The sequence below is a fragment of the Myxocyprinus asiaticus genome, chromosome 46, assembly GCF_019703515.2.
Source record: "Myxocyprinus asiaticus isolate MX2 ecotype Aquarium Trade chromosome 46, UBuf_Myxa_2, whole genome shotgun sequence".
Lineage (NCBI taxonomy): Eukaryota > Metazoa > Chordata > Actinopteri > Cypriniformes > Catostomidae > Myxocyprinus > Myxocyprinus asiaticus.
Genome location: NC_059389.1, coordinates 27,727,209 through 27,744,055, shown reverse-complemented (window position 1 = coordinate 27,744,055; position 16,847 = coordinate 27,727,209). Strand labels below are relative to the sequence as shown.

At 38.6% G+C, this 16,847-nt stretch overlaps 1 protein-coding gene across 1 annotated transcript; it reads left to right on the top strand.

The window, feature by feature from the left end:
- Positions 1-1,903: 1,903 nt before the first annotated feature.
- On the top strand, positions 1,904-16,397 carry LOC127436294 (protein brambleberry-like). Its single transcript, XM_051690367.1, has 12 exons — positions 1,904-2,220; positions 4,498-4,626; positions 4,765-4,950; positions 5,344-5,566; positions 5,866-5,982; positions 7,628-7,807; positions 9,670-9,876; positions 10,813-10,972; positions 13,459-13,502; positions 13,586-13,710; positions 13,852-13,952; positions 14,104-16,397. Exons 1-12 carry the CDS (start codon positions 1,987-1,989, stop codon positions 14,231-14,233), a joined length of 1,836 nt encoding a protein of 611 aa, XP_051546327.1. The 5' UTR covers positions 1,904-1,986; the 3' UTR covers positions 14,234-16,397.
- The last annotated feature ends 450 nt before the right edge of the window (positions 16,398-16,847 follow it).

Below are 16,847 nucleotides of genomic sequence, written 5' to 3'. Positions count from 1 at the left end.
CGCTGATTGGCTGATGTGAGGCCATTTAAACAGTTGAATACCGACAAGAGCGCTTAGTTGCATGTATTGATGAAGTGAATTAACCTCCTCTGGAGTTTGTAAATAGCAGTTTACAAGGTGCATATTAAGGTAAGTGCAGAAAACGTGCTGTTTCGGATTTACTTCAGAATTATAAAATATTTTGAATTCTGTAATCAATTTTTTTTTATGTCAAAAATCCAAATAAAATTGATATTAAAGTTTTTAAAAACAGTTTTGCATGATGCATTAGTGATATGGTCTGTTCGCTGTGCAATGGGTGCATTTGACAGTTTGTATTCACTGAGTGTGATTCCAATCAGCTGTGAAAGGATCCAAGCTCGGACATGTTTCTGTCCTTGTAACAAACCACGGTGTTCTTGCTGTCTGTTATGACGGGCACACATGTTAAGCATGTTCAGATTTGCCAAGGGTAATAAAACACGACATAAGTAATATATATAATATATAATTAAAGTAATAATTTGTTGTTTTTGCATATGAATAGATATTTTTGAACTATTATTGCGTTAAGTAACCCTTATAAAAAGAACCATGGCACAGTGATTGTATCAGATTGCATTACCATGGTACTTTGATGTGCATCAATGATAACCGAATCCATATAGCCTACTGGTGCTTCACCAGATTGTTTTCACGAAGTCACTGTTTGGCACATTTTTTGTTCGAGAACCCTTTCTCTTCCTGAAGATTTTCCAGAAATGCTTTGTGGCAGAGAAAAAAAAAAAAAAAAAAAAAAGAGAGAGAGAGAGAGAGAGAGAGAGAGAGAGAGGAGTTAAACTTTGGTCTGTTCTTACCCAAAACTGATTGGACAGCTTCAGAAGACATGGATTAAACCACTGGAGTCATATGGATTACTTTTATGCTGCCTTTATGTGCTTTTTGGATATTCAAAGTTCTGGCCACCATTCACTTGCATTGTGTTGACCTACTGAGCTGAAATATTCTTATTAAAATCTTTATTTGTGTTCAGCAGAAGTCAAACACATCTGGGATGGCATGAGTGTAAAATATTAAAATTGTAATTTTTGGGTGAACTATCCCTTTAAAACCTTTTTTTTTTTTTTTTTTTCCTGCCACAAAGTTTTAATTAAAGGGATAGTTCACCCAAAAATTACAATTTTCATATTTTACACTCATGCCATCCCAGATGTGTTTGACTTCTGCTGAACACAAATAAAGATTTTAATAAGAATATTTCAGCTCAGTAGGTCAACACAATGCAAGTGAATGGTGGCCAGAACTTTGAATATCCAAAAAGCACATAAAGGCAGCATAAAAGTAATCCATATGACTCCAGTGGTTTAATCCATGTCTTCTGAAGCTGTCCAATCAGTTTTGGGTAAGAACAGACCAAAGTTTAACTCTATTTTTTTTAGATATCTTGGCATCAGCAGTCTTTATGCATGATCATGATTTCAGCCTCTTACACTGAAGTGTAATCCAGGTTGAAATAATGATCATGCCTACAGACTGCTGATGTCAAGGTCTATTGTTAAAAAGGAGTTATATTTTGGTCTGTTCTCAACCACACCTCTCATATTTCTTCAGAAGTCATGGATTAAACCACTGGAGTCTTATGGATTACTTTTATGCTGCCTTTGTGATTTTTGGATATTCAAATTTCTGGCCACCATTTACTTGTATTGTGTTTCTAAAAACTTTGTCTAAAAACACATCTGGGATGGGTAAATGATGAGAGAATTTACATTTTGGAGTGAACGATTCCTTTATTTGTAACCATTATAAAACCATAATATGGGATTGTTACAGAGCAAGACTCTTTATCTATGTTTTTTGTAATAATGAATGGTCACTATAGTAAGTTGGGTTGTGTGATACCTTGTGATATTGCAGTAACAAAACTGTATTACCTCTTTTTGGGCTTAATGAAGCTAGATGAATATATCTTATCTTTTTCCTCTGTTCTGAGGGTCATTGTTGAGTATGGGTCTGTGGTTGCTGCTGTTGTGGGTGTTGAGTATACAGTACTGTCCGGTGGATACTTTCTTTGACTGGCTGAAGAACCCCGCACCAGCTCCTTCCCCTCCACAAGAACCCATCATACCTGTTCTGATACGAGGAGACGCCCCACCCTTTGAAATGAGTGTTGCTGATGAAAAGTTTCTGGCTGAGGCGAAGCAGGTGGAACTCAGTCCTCTGGACAGCTGCCATTTTCGGGTAAGAGTAACAGCAAACTGCAAAAATTATGATACATTTCATGCAGAGGTAAAAGTTGATAAAATTAGATGATTTGGTTTGAATTGTTCATCACTTGCAGCCGCAAGGGTCAGACTACAATTTGATTTTAGCCATGTGTTCTTAGGCCTGTCACGATAACTACTTTTGTTGAATGCTATATTGTCCCAGAAATAATTGCGATTAAACAATATTATCATCATTTTAAGACCATTTTATGTCGTTGATATAATGATAATATAATAGCATAATAATGTAAGTACACCCTTTCAAAGAGCAATTAACTTTTAATTCTTAAGAATATTCAGACATTGGAATTGGAATGTAAAAAAAAGAAAATGGGCCCCTCTCCATCTCCAACTGCAGTTTGTTCTCAGCTCGGAAACTGGATGGGATGGTTGTTTCAGGTGAGCTTTTAGGTTACTTGTATTGGCACTTTTCTTTACCACTGTTTTTAAACAAATTTGACATACTGGCTCGTTCACGTTAATGGGCTCTCCTCTCTCATTCAGCTTAAAGCCAAAATGTTCCCACACCGAAACAAAGTCCATTTATTCTTCATTAATTTTTATGTAAACAAACACGCATGTGAACACAATGGGTAATATCGAGGTCAGCAAAAATTATCGAGGTAATGTCCATATATCGTACGATAAGTTGATAATGTAATTATCGTGACGGGCCTATGTGTTATGTAGCAATAGTTACCGCCGAACTGACAATTAACTCAGTTTTATACCACGGGTCTGTTGAATGCTTTATTCTGATTGGGTGATGGACGTTCTAAGGTGTGCAATTATTCAAGTAAACGCACGGTTATGAAGTAGTTCCAGATCTTGACTGTATAACGGTTCCATATCACTTTGCCAAATTATTTCGGTTATTTCAAAGAGCCCTACAGGCAACCACAACAAAATAACCAATTAAACAAAGACATTGGTTAAGTACCTCTGATAATATCCTAAATTTATTTCAGTTTCGATTGAAAAGCATCCTTGGGCTCCCTCTCTTTCTCTCTCTCTCTTTTGCTCTCGTCTCACCCACACACACCGTACATGCTACCACAGCAAAATAACCATATAAACAAAGACATTGGTTAAAGTAAATCTGTTAAGAACGTCAAACAATGTCTATAATATCCTACATTTATTTAATTTTCGGTTGAAAAGCGCACTCGTCTCCCCCGAACACACACACACACACACACACCGCACCCCCACGACTTGATCAATACAACAGTTTCTATTATCCGAAATAACTTTTAATATGCGAAACTTCTTATGTTTCAATGTATTTTGCCCTAATCAGCTTCACATAGCTATAATGGAAAGCACTGCGCTACCCCGCTCGCTCGCTCACACACACACGCCGAAAAGCAGCGCATCCTCCGTTGCTAGTTCTAAAGTGACGTTTTCGAACTAGCAATGAAGGCTTGAGCTGTATCAAAGCAAGATACACTTGATCAATACAGCAGTTTCTATATTATCTGAAATATCTGTGGGAAACACCCTCGTGCTCCCCCTCCCCCTCTCTTAAGCTCTCTTGCACACATGTGGACACACATACATATATGCATTACGCACACACTTACTCGAGAGTGAGAATCAGAGCCGTCATGGCAGTCACCGGCATCTCAGTAGGGTTAAAAACAGTTGTTAAGGTTTACAATGGAAATATGGCGACACTCGCTGCTGCTGAGACGTGCTTAAACTTGCATCTTGCCAATTTTGAAGCGATGTTACTTCTGATGAGAGCTGCAACAAATAAAGGTAATCCCAGTAGCGATCTCAGTTTCTGAGCTTCTCTCTTTCGATCCCTCAAAAACAAACTTGCACACAAACTCACAAACTAACTCATTACTCCAGTAAGTGCTCCAGTAAAGCAGCACACACCTGAATCCTCCGTTGCTAGATCTAAAGTGATGTTTTTGAACTAGCAGCGAAGGCTTGAGCTGTATCAGAGCAAGATGCTGAATCCGTGGTGGAAGATAGAGATAAAAGATAAAACCCTGAACGATGTCTTAAGGTGTGGTAACCCTGGTATAAGTGGAATAATTGTCTCCTGCTGAATTATTGAGAAATATTGCACACTCCGCTGCACATCGTAACCACATTACCACCTCGGGTGCGCATTATTTAATAATTCAGCAGTCCTTCGTCAGTTATTCCTTATTTACTCACCAATTTTTACTCCTATTTGGTGCTTGCAGATATAATTTCAGACCCTGTACGCAACATACTGTAACTAGCTTTTTAATAGGTTGTTGCTCAGCTGAAAGCAACTTGCAGTGGCCTATCAGAGGAGCAGCTGGCCAAACTGGGTGTGGCTTTGTTTAACTGCCAATCAGATGTGGAGGGTCGCAGAACTTACCCTTGTACTGAAGAAATGGTATGAGCAATGGCCAAAACTTTCATATTTTTTTAGATCCTGTGAAAACGAGTAGTTGTAGTTATGTAGCACCTAGATCTAGAATTGTATTGCCTGATTAAACGAATAAAGTTACTAATAGACATTCTCTCCCTGCAGACTATTAAAGAGTGCACAGTAGACATGGACTCCGACACATGGAATGCATATCATATTGTCAGTAATAGAGCACGCTCTGTGTGTTACGCTACACGCCAGCAGCACTTCCGCAGACGCGCAGAATTAACCGTAAACAGCCTGATCTCCACTGCAACTAGTCAACTGGATGCCATGAAAGATCTAAAGGTGTGTTATTCAACACCTGTGCCTGACTTTTGTCCTGACGCCTAGGTTTATTTTTTTGCCGAGATGGATGCACTGTGAAGAATTCCAAAAATGTATTTCAAAAAGTAATTTCAAATGGTTTAATGTGCTTCTATTCTTCTATTGATTGAATGTACAGATAATCCCGTTCCAAATTCCCATCATTGGTTGAGCTGGCGTGGTCGGGATGCTGAAACAAAGCAATGTTTTGAAAGCGCCAGTGTTTACATGTTTGAGGGAAATAATCCTACAAATGGCTTACTTTTAGTTGACTGTGCTTATTCAGATATGATGGGAGTGAAAATTTTAACATCCAAAAATGACACACTACAGCTTTAATGTTCTGTGGTTCTTTGTATGTTTGCTGATCTGCAGGAAGGTCAGAAAGAACTGAGGGAGATTACTGCTGCCTCACTAGACAAGCTGCTGGAGGGTCACAGTGCTCTGCAGATCCAGCAGGGGGTGCTGAAGGAAGGACAAGAGCAGCTGGACACTTCGATCAGTGAGAATTTGCAGAGACTTGCGCAAGAGAAAGCTCTCATAAGCACTGGGCAGCAGCTGGTGGCACAGCTAATTCAGGGCATCACACAGAGAATGGGTTAGTCACTGTTGCTTTAACAAGGAACGGGTTCCACAAGCATGTGAAACCTGGAAATAAAAGGGAAATTCATTGATCAAATAATGTGGGAATCCCGAAGGAATGATCTATTGATTGTCTTTTTGCTCTTTTAGATTAAACTTTATTGATTTTAGAGGGGCTTGAAATGTATTCATGAAGTTACTGGGTTAGAAATGTTATTTATTGAACTTTTATATTGAAGTGATATTTAAGCTCCTGCTGTTATGAATTTGTATTTATCCTTTTGGATAAATGTCATGTCCGTTTTACATCTACAGAGAATGTTAGTGGCCAGCTGAAGGATCAGGCTGCAGAAGTTCAGGACGGACATCAGGCTATTCTCGATGACCTTGCTGTGGTCCGAGGAAGTGCTCAGGACATATACGAAAAAATGGGTGGTTACTTCTCCATAATAAATGTGCCCACTTTCGTTCTCTTATTTCTGCTTGCTAATGCATATGAATAATATAGTGGCAAGAAAAAGTATGTGAACCCTTTGGGATTAGCTGGTTTTTTTATTAATTGGTCATAAAATGTGATCTCATATTCATCAAAGTCACAAGTATAGACAAACACAATGTGCTTAAGCTAACAACACACAAACAATTATAATATTTCATGTCTTTATTGAACACATCCCATTAAACACTTACATTGCTGTGGAAAAAGTAAATGAACCCTTGGATTTAATAACTGGTCGATCCTCCTTTGGCAGCAATAACCTCAACCAAGCGTTTCCGGTAGCTGCGGATTAGACCTGCACAACATTCAGAAGGAATTTTGGACCATTCTTCCTTACAGAACTGCTTCAGCTCAGCCATATTCTTAGGATGTCTGGTGTGAACGACTCTCTTGAGGTCATTCCACAGCATCTCTATTGAGTTAAGGTCTGGACTCTGACTAGGCCACTCCAAAAGGTGGATTTTCTTTTTTTAAAGCTATTCTGTAGTGTATTTACTTTAAGGTCATTGTCCTGCTGCATCACTCAACTTCTACTGAGCTTCAGCTGGCGCACAGCCACCCTGACATTATCCTGTAGGATATCTTGATAAATTTGGGAATACATTTTTCCTTCGATGATGGCAAGCGGTCCAGGCCCCAGAGCAGCCCCAAATCATGATGCTCCATCGTACTTCACCGTTGGGATGATGTTTTCATGTTTGTATGCGGTGCCCTTTTTACGCCATACGTAGTGCTGCGTGTTCTTCCCAAACAGTTCAACCTTATTTTCATCAGTCCACAAAACATTTTCTCAGTAGCGTTGTGGAGTGTCAAGGTGGTCTTTGGCCAACTTCAGGTGCACAGCAATCTTTTTGTTGGAAAGCAGCAGCTTCCTTTGTGGTGTCCTGCCATGGTCACCATGGCTATTTAATGTTTTCCATTTGCTAGACTCATGAACGGATGTTAATCAGTTCCAATGATTCCTTCGAGTCTTTAACTGTCACTCTAGGGTTCTTTTTTTTACCTCATTGAGCATTCTGTGGTGTGCCCTTTGAGCCATCTTGGCTGGATGGCCACTTTTAGGGAGAGTAACCACAGTACTAAACTCAAAATGTTTGAGTGCTTTCTATAAGTCAAAGTAGCTCTAACCCACACCTCCAATCTCGTTTCATTAATTGGATGCCAGGGCTGCCAACTGCTGACTCTAATTTGCTTTTGTTGACATCATTAGCCCAGGGGTTCACATAATTTTTCCAACCTATACTGTGACTGTTTGAATGTATTCAATATGTACAAGAACAATACAATAATTTGTGTGTTATTCGTTAAACGGATTGTGTTTGTTCATTATGGGAACTAAGATGATCAAACCAGTTTTTAGACAAATTTATACATAAATGCAGGTAATTCACATAGGGTTCACATCCTTTTTCTTTCCACTGTACTTCATGTCATGTGGCTTGTTGAGGTGAGGTGTGCCATCATTTTTCTAAGCCATCAGACTTTTGATTTTTCACCTGGTGGCCAAAAAACCTCCTGAACATCTAGTTACTCATCAACTGTTTTTCTTCTAAGTTTACATGATCCTATTTGTTTCAGAGCGAAATGTGAACGGTTTCCTGCAGCAGCAGAACACTACGGCTCAGTTTTACTCTGAGCTCATGAGTAAACTGGAGCGTATGAATGGGACACTGGGGTACATGCTGATGTATTTGGACAACATGCAGAATCGACTGGAGGACAGACTGCAAGTCATCCAAGGCTATCTCGGATGGGCAGGTACTTGGGATGTGTACAATATAAGAAAATATTACAGGGCTCAACAATAAAGACGGCCCGCTGGCCAGGAGCCAGTGTGAGTCACTACATCTTGTTTCCATTGATCTTGTGAAGATGTTATGTCTAGCAGTCATAAACACTGACTTTTCATGAACATTTTTGTTACAAATTCTGCTGATTTGAACATTCATCAAAGTTATGTTACTGTATGTAGCTGGCTTTAGGTAAGATTTTGGAAATGGAGTGAAACAGTGCCCGCCCACTTTTTCATTTTGGTTTCGGAAGTATTTTTCGCATTCATATTTTTTCCATAGGGATTTCATAAAATCATTCATTACAGAGTTGTAAGCCATGAACCAAACCAACCAACACTACAAATTTTGATTTGAAGCAAAAAAAAAAATAAATAAAAAATCAGACAAAGAAACAAGACTGTATACTTAAAGTTGAAGTATGTCATTTCTGCGCCACCGACTGCAATTGCAAAAATAAATGTTTTCAAAACAGATTTCTGAATATGCCCCTCATCTGCTGTTGTTCAAACAGTCTGATAGTCCCGCCTCCAACTCACACCATTGGTTGAGCAACGATGTTGGGTCTAAGTGGGTCACTCAGACACAGGAGTTTTAAAAGTGCCACAGAGACACAGTGTTTAGTTTTCAAGAAAAGTAACCTATTTACTTATAGTTGTCTCTGCAAATTAAGATTATAATGCAATTATATGCAAATGACTTAACCATATTTAAAACCATGGGAAAAAACAAAACAAAAAAACTATTGATTTAATGAGTGGTGAGTTTATACTGAGTATAAAGTGCAGCATTAAAGACTGCTTGACAATGATATTTTTGCTGGTTTCACATATGCTCAACATTCGCCCATGCCATCTTCGCCCATGGAATTTCACTGTGTGAAGGTATGAGTGACTGTGCATTTTTTTTAATCGTAATAATGAGATCCTAAATAAAAATTATGAGAATTATGGTTGATCGTTTCCCATAAGGAACATGGGTAGTGTAGTTCTTCTCCAGGAATTATTGAAGCCCATTTCTGCCACAAAGAAAAACAAATTGAAATTCAGATTCTAAATCATAATTTTGAGATACTAATTCATAATTATGAAGTTATTTTGTATCTCATGCCATTTTATCTCAGTTTTGACTTACCGTATAATTATGACTTAGTATATCAAATGACATCTCATTATAATTACATTTTATCTCATAATTTTGACTTATTTCAACAATTTTTGTTTTATCTCATTTTGACTTGCCAAACAAAGATTTGGTCTTAAATAATCAATTCCCCTTCTAAAAAAATATATGGAATTTTTTTTTTTCTTACAGAACCTGACTGTTATGCTCTATTGCGAATGACTTGTGATACACCAGTAAGAACGGGCTGAAAATTAAAAACCAATCCGTTATGTTTTGCATTGTATACCATATTTTTCCAGCAATAGTGTTAGTTATATTTAATTATAGCTGTATAATTTCGAGCTTTTATTGCAACTTAAAAATCTAGTAATTTTTTGTAAAGGAAACAAAAGTTTAATACTAAGTATTCTTTGGCAGGGCATGTAAAAATCTAAACTACTGTTCAGCAGAAAAACTATCCTTCAAGTTCAGCAAAGAACTGTTTCCCAGTACTGGCAGACTTGTCTGTTATTGCCAAGGGTTTGCTGCAGCTTCACCGCTGAAGCAAATTTACCACAAATTTAACTGCAAGTGTTTTGCAAAGAAATACTTTCTGCAAGAGAATTCTATTGTTTAAAGGGTTTGGAATCGGGGGATTTTATTTGGGACTTTTTGGCAGTTTTCAGAAGTGAGAATTTGTGGTTAATATTGTCTAATTCTCTCTAGGCCTGAGCTTGCGTGCTCTGTGGACGTGTGTGATGCATACTGGTTACTTCGTGTTGTCCGCGGTGCTACTGTCGTTCCTGCAATGCACCACATTCTCCCGCGTCTCTCTGCTCCTCACTGTGCCAATCAATGCAATCGCAGAGATCAACCAGCAGTCGGCACTTGACCTGGTCTCACTCACTCTACTGTTGTTCACACTTTCACTAGGTAGTGTATATGTGCTGAGAACAGTAGTGCATCTCTACATGTGTTAACACAGGTTCTCAACCTTTTTAGTATTTTACCCTTAAATGCATGGATGTTTTGCCAGAATTCTTACATACCTCAGGTCTTTAGTGACCCAGTATGTTTATCCATCACAAATGGATCTGTAAAATGTCCAGATAGTGTAAAAATTTCAGAGCATTTTCAAGACTATTATAAAATAGAATGGATACAGACATCAAAGAGATGATGCAACAAATGATGGAAAAGGTATCATTACTTTCATGCTGAAATGGCTGTCAAGCACATACTGATCTACACTTCTCTATATTCTAAAGCACTTATTGAGTCCTAAATAGACCTACAACTTTCAGAATTTCAGAAGGATACCCAAAAAACTTGTTGACTTCCACGTTGCTTGTCAAATGTAAATCAAGTCAGTCACTTAAAAACAACATTTTACGTATGTGATAATTCACCATTGTTGTGCAGTAAATCGACATGATACAGTAGTTATTTGTATGAATGAAGTACACATTTTGTATAATAAAATCTCTTGGTAAAAAACTTGTATAGATATATTTTTATAATTATTTCAAATGCAACACTATTACATATCTCGGGGCCACTAATGACCATATACACTTGTAAAAATGCAATTGGAAAAAATTATGTTATTCATTAGAGAAAGATTAAGAAATACTCAAGTGGTGGGGGTATAACTCCAAAAATGGATGAGGTGGTGGAGGAATGGTGGTGGAATGTGGTCCTGGCTCACTAAAGACCTGAAGTATGCTGTTCATAGGGGTCGTGGCCCATAGGTTGAGAACCTCCTATAGAATCATTTATAATGGTCTTTTTTTTTTTTTTATGTGTGAATGCTTTGTGTGTGTGTGAGAATGTGACTGTTCTCCTGTCTTCCATCTACTTGTGTTTCAGGTCGCTGGTTTTTGCTGCAGGTGATGAGGGTGTTATCCAAAATTAAGGGTCTGACCTGCAGCCCTCCCTCTCTCCCTATAGGCCCTCCTAAAGAGAAGACACCTGAAAGAGAGAGAAAATCAACTGTGTGCTGCCCAGCATCATCCTCCACTCCTGTACAGTGAGTCTTTCATCACCTGCATCAGTCAGGAAAAGTTGTTTGAATCCTAAAACTATTTTAAAAGCGTTGTCAAGAAATATAACTGCCGATGACTGGGGTTGTTCACAAAGGATACATATTCTATATTCTACATTTTCTACATCTATACTGGCATCAGTAGCCAAAACATTTTGCTTTTGGATGCATCCACAATAAGTGTCAATATCAGGCCAATTTTTATCAACCAGCACAAAAAAAAAAAAGCACAGCAAAAAATAGTAAATTTTTTGATAGCGTAACAGTAGCTAAGCTATTTGCACAATAGTGTTGCTTTTCCAGTAAAAAAAGTTACTTTTTCCAGCAAGTAGCTCTGTAGCATTACAAAAATGCAACATTTGTGACCATTATATTGTGACCACAGCAATGGAGCCAAGGAGAAATCACTTAAACAGTCCTCTTTCCCTTATGTAGCGCTGACAAAACCGAATCATTTAAAGGTGCACTCAGTAACTTTTGTCTTTTGTGCAGGGTTTCCGCGGGTCTTAAAGGTCTTAAGTCTTTATTTGCCCTTCTGCAAATTAAGGCATTAAAAAGGTCTTAAATCGGAGAAACAAGTCTTAAATTCATAAGGTCATGACATTAAATGTTATGAGAGATTGTTTTCTTGTTGTGTTTAAGTAGGGTGAACAGTAGAGGTGTGTCCCGGTGTTCCGACAATTCTCTAAATGTAATTATGTCCCGGTTTCAGTTGGTAGGCTCACTGATTTGTATCATTTAATATACACATTTTTCCTTCTCGATATTGTCTTTGGTGTTGTTTGCAGAGAAGAGAAGCAATTTTGATGTGTCGCACGTTGATCTGACAATACTTTCATTCTAGTCTTTCAGCAAATCCGCTGAAAAGTATCTGGTTACCATGTCCAGGGCAATGACATCATGCGCTTGGAGCTCACGCTCTTTGTCATCCTGTCAGTCAGCGCAAGTAGAAATGCACCAATAAAAATGAGTTTAACAATGAGCTGAAAGAAGCATTTCTCTGTGCAACATGTGAATATGTAAGCGAGTATTTTTCCTGTCACTGACCGTTCATTTCCCCATGAGCACAGATAAATCAGACTGTCACATTCAGTCAGCTACACTGAACTTCATGTAGTATACGCACTTATATGTTGAGATGTGGGGGTTGTATTTTGAATTTTAGGTTACAATAGTGTGAATTTAGTGTTAAAATATGTACCTGACATGACAAGTCATTTCATAATTACACATGCAATATGACATCATATGGATAGAATTGGCTACATGGAATTTGTACATTTTAGAGTGCTCATGATTTCCTACATATATTACAAAATTACAATTCATGTCTTTAGGAGTTAAACTTTTGCACCTTTAAGGGAACTGGTTCTTTCGGACAGTTCATGTAAATGAACTGGTTTAAAGGAGCAATATTTAACATTGACATCAAGCGTTTGAAATTGGACAGTATATTGGAGTTGTCTCCCCTTCCCCACCTTGGGTTGCCAGGTTGAGGACACGCAGCAGGAATGAGCAATCTGACAATGGCAAGCAATGAGCCTTACACTGTAAGTTGATCAGCTAATGTATACGTTTGCAATGTTTTTAGTGTTTGCAAATTATAAACAAGCTCATGTGGATTTTTTTTAAAAACTTAGTCAATGTTAACTAGATGTATTGCTGGTTTTCCATGGCTGCAGGGAGCTGTGTTTGCTCGCTTGCTTGTTTCAAATCTGGCTATCCGGGGTGTCGAAATACTACTGGGAAATGGACAGTGGGTGGGATCACAGGCCAAAACACAAACAGAAATTCCAGCCCGGAATGGACATTTCAAAAGTAGAATAAACTGGATGTGGCATTGTTTTCGGAGAAGCCAGTATTTCAACTTAGCATGTTTCCTAAATCTCTGATAACATGTTATGTTATATTTACTGTACTAAAGCATACAATTATTACATATTACACCTTTTAAATAAACAATTCCCCCATATTTAACATTTGAAACTGCAATTTATTTTAATGAGTTTGTTCTTTTGGAACGGTTCATGTAAATGAACTAGTTCACATAAATGATTCACTGATTCATTTTCGAGCCATGCAGCCTCAAAGGCACGTCCCCTGTTTTTGAAGTGAAATATTCAGGTATTTTCTGCTGTTTATCACTAGATTTCAATTCAGTTAAACATATAAAATATGTTTTCTAGTTTTTTAGTGTTTGAAAATGTACCATGGTTTTTCTATAATGTAGTTACGATGATTGTAGGAACATGGTTAATTCTGTGGTTACTATGGTTTTACTACAAATACTGTACCTCACGGAAAATAAACATAACCATAGTTAATGTTACCCTAATTAAATATACTATATAACTTCTAACCAAAAGAATGTTCATCCACCAAAGTGTGGACTCTAAGGGTTCAAACAATTAAATGACAAACATGCAGTTTGTTTACATACTGTGACAATCACTATATATCTGTTGCCATAGAAATGACCCAGACTGTGATTTGGAGGTGGAGAGCTTCATGTTGGGTATGATGCTTTTCTTTATTTACATTTCATGTATTCACAAAGTCTTAAGTCTGATTAGTTTTTTTTTTTTTCTTTTCTTGTAGGTGATCCATGCATACTGGCTGCGTCCCCGTCCCAGCCTCACGGCCCACAGAAGTTTACTCGTCACACTTTTGGCACGCCGAACCATTCAACCCCCATACTCAAGAATCGCCACAGCATTGGAGGAGTAGAAAAACTTTACATTTAATTACTTCTAGCCATTTCAAAATTAAACAAATTTATTGTGAATGCAGGCCACAAGGATGTATTAATTTCAGTTTTAAAGTATATCTTGACTGATGGATACAAATCCTTCTGTGATTGGCAGGCAGTGTTGGAGAATGTTCCTCAGAGGAACCTGGGAGGTGTGTTAGAGATAATTAACCACTCGCAAAGCTCAAGTCCCAACCATTCTCTCGCCAGCAACAGGTATATGCTTTCTTGAAGTTGAGGTGTACAATTTCCGTTTCAGCAAACAGAATTGCAAAAATGACATTTTTCAAATGGGTTTAAATCACTCCATACATCACTAATATGTTATTTGTATTTCCCTTTCCCTTCTCCTCTTTGATTTTCCTAGCTCATTTTCAGGTCGTCCTCTGTGCAGCGGTACCACCAGACTGGGTCAGCCATGTAAGAAGAGGGCTGTGGTAGGTCAGGACTTCTGCAGGGTACATGAAGGTGGCTACACATCCTACAGTCGTCTATGAAATGGATTTCTCTTCTGCTCAGTTGCTAAACTTTCTGTTTTCAGAAGGATTAACACTATATATTGACAGCTACAGCACTTTTTTTTTTAAACTATTTAATCTCTGTGATATCTGTGTTTTTGGTCATGGAGTTTTTATAGCATGTTTATTGCAGTGCCGTTTTTATGTAATCTGCATCAATTATAATAAATGAAATGAAAATTTTTGATTTCTTTTCAAGAATACGGTCTCATCTCAAGAATTTGAAGTGTTAAACTGGTGCATGTGCTGGTTTGCAAACACTGATTTTTACTTGCTATTATTAAACTTGCATTATATTTCTTGGAAACATTAAAAGGTATTGTTTGGGAAAACATTTTGTGGTTTTGTGGATAGCTGAATCTTTGCTGATGAGCCAAAACATTATGACCACTCACCGGTGACGTGAATAATGTTGATCATCTCCTAACAAGGCCACATGTCATGGTCTGGGTAGATTAGATGGTAAGGGAACAATCAGTTCTCATTGTCAACATGTTGAATGCAGGAGCAATGGGCAGGATTAAAGACCTGAGTGACTTTGACAAGGACCAAATTGTTATGGCCAGACAACTGGGTCAGAGCATCTCTGAAACGGCAAGGCTTGTGGGGTGTTCCTGGTCAGCAGTGGTGAGTACTTGCCGACAGTGGTCCGAGGAGGGACAAACCACAAACTGGTGACAGGATGTTGGGTGCCCAAGGCTCATTGATACGTGAGGGCAACAAAGGATCTCATCTGGTCTGAAATGATATAAGGTCTTCTGTGGCACAAGTCACAGAAAATTATAATAATGGTTACGGGAGGAATGTGTCACAACACACAGTGCATCGCACCCTGCTGTGTATAGGGCTGCGTAGCCGTAGACCAGTCAGAGTGCCCAGACTGGTCAGAAAGCACCTACAATGGGCGTTTGTGTTGGAACTGGACCTTGGGACAGTAGAAGAAGGTCGCCTGGTCCGATGAGTCCCGTTTTCTTTTACATCACATGGACGGCTGTGTACGTGTGCACCGCTTTCCTACAGTGCATCCGGAAAGTATTCACAGCACTTCACTTTTTCCACATTTTGTTATGTTACAGCCTTATTCCAAAATGGATGAAATTAATTATTTTCCTCAAAATTCTACAAACAATACCCCATAATGACTTTGAGAGTGAAAGAAGTTTGTTTGAAATCTTTGTAAATTTATTAAAAATAACAAATGAAAAAAATCACATGTACAGAGATATGCACAGCCTTTACCATAACACTCAAAATTGAGCTCAGGTGCATCCTGTTTCCACTGATCATCCTTGAGATGTTTCTACAACTTGATTGGAGTCCACCTGTAGTAAATTCAGTTGATTGGACATGATTTGGAAAGGCACACACACCTGTCTATATAAGGTCCCACAGTTGACCGTGCATGTTGGAGCACAAACTAAGCCATGAAGTCCAAGGAGTTGTCTGTAGACCTCTGAGACAGGATTGTATCGAGGCACAGATCTGGGGAAGGGTACAGAATAATTTCTGCAGCATTGAAGGTCCCAATGAGCACAGTGGCCTCCATCATCTGTTAATGGAAGAAGTTTGGAACCACCAGGACTCTTCCTAGAGCTGGCCGCCTGGCCAAACTGAGCGATCGGGGGAGAAAGGCCTTAGTCAGGGAGGTGACCAAGAACCCGATGGTCACTCTGACAGAGCTCCAGCATTTCTCTGTGGAGAGAGGAGAACCTTCCAGAAGAACAACCATCTTTGCAGCACTCCACCAATCAGGCCTGTATGGTAGAGTGGCCAGATGGAAGTCACTCCTCAGTAAAAGGCACATGACAGCCCGCCTGGAGTTTGCCAAAATGCACCTGAAGGACTCTCAGACCATGAGAAACAAAGATTGAACTGGCAGTGGCCTTTTTCAGCAGGATAATGCGCCCTGCCACACTGCACACATTGTTCGGGAATGGTTTGAGGAACATGATGAAGAGTTCAAGGTGTTGCCCTGGCCTCCAGTTTCCCCAGACCTCAATCCGAGTGAGCATCTTTGGGATATGCTGAACCAACAAGTCTGATCCACGGCAGCTCCACCTCGCAACTTGAAGGATCTGCTGTTAATGTCTTGGTGCCAGATACCACAGGACACCTTCAGGGGTCTTGTAGAGTCCACGGGTCAGCGCTGTATTGGCGGCACACAGAGGACCAACAGCATATTAGGCAGGTGGTCATAATGTTTTGGCTCATCGTGTATATTTAAATTTTACAAGTGATTATAATAAAAGGTTTTAACTAGTGACTATCAGTTATGTGACATGTATGTAGGCAGTTATGTCCTTCAATTCAGGTGGTGTTTTCTGCTCACAAAGGGGTAACAAGTGCACTTTTATAATTTATGACCAAAGTTTTTAAAAATGCAATATATATATATATATATATATATATATATATATATATATATATATATATAATTTTTTTTTTTTTTTTTTTTTTTGCCCAGTAATTATTACTGCCATAGGGAAGCAATCACAAAATTGAAAGCTATAAATAACATAATCTTGATCCCATAGGTATCCAGGAATTGAGCAAAACTAACCAAGTAAACTAAGGGGGCTGGAAGCACCTGTTT

Bases quoted from the DNA above. Each gene is read 5' to 3' on its own strand.
- LOC127436294 (XM_051690367.1), top strand. From the start codon at position 1,987: ATGGGTCTGTGGTTGCTGCTGTTGTGGGTGTTGAGTATACAGTACTGT. The intron at 4,627-4,764 runs GTATGAGCAATG...CTCTCCCTGCAG, and splicing joins ACCCTTGTACTGAAGAAATG to ACTATTAAAGAGTGCACAGT. The intron at 13,503-13,585 runs GTATGATGCTTT...CTTTTCTTGTAG, and splicing joins GGTGGAGAGCTTCATGTTGG to GTGATCCATGCATACTGGCT.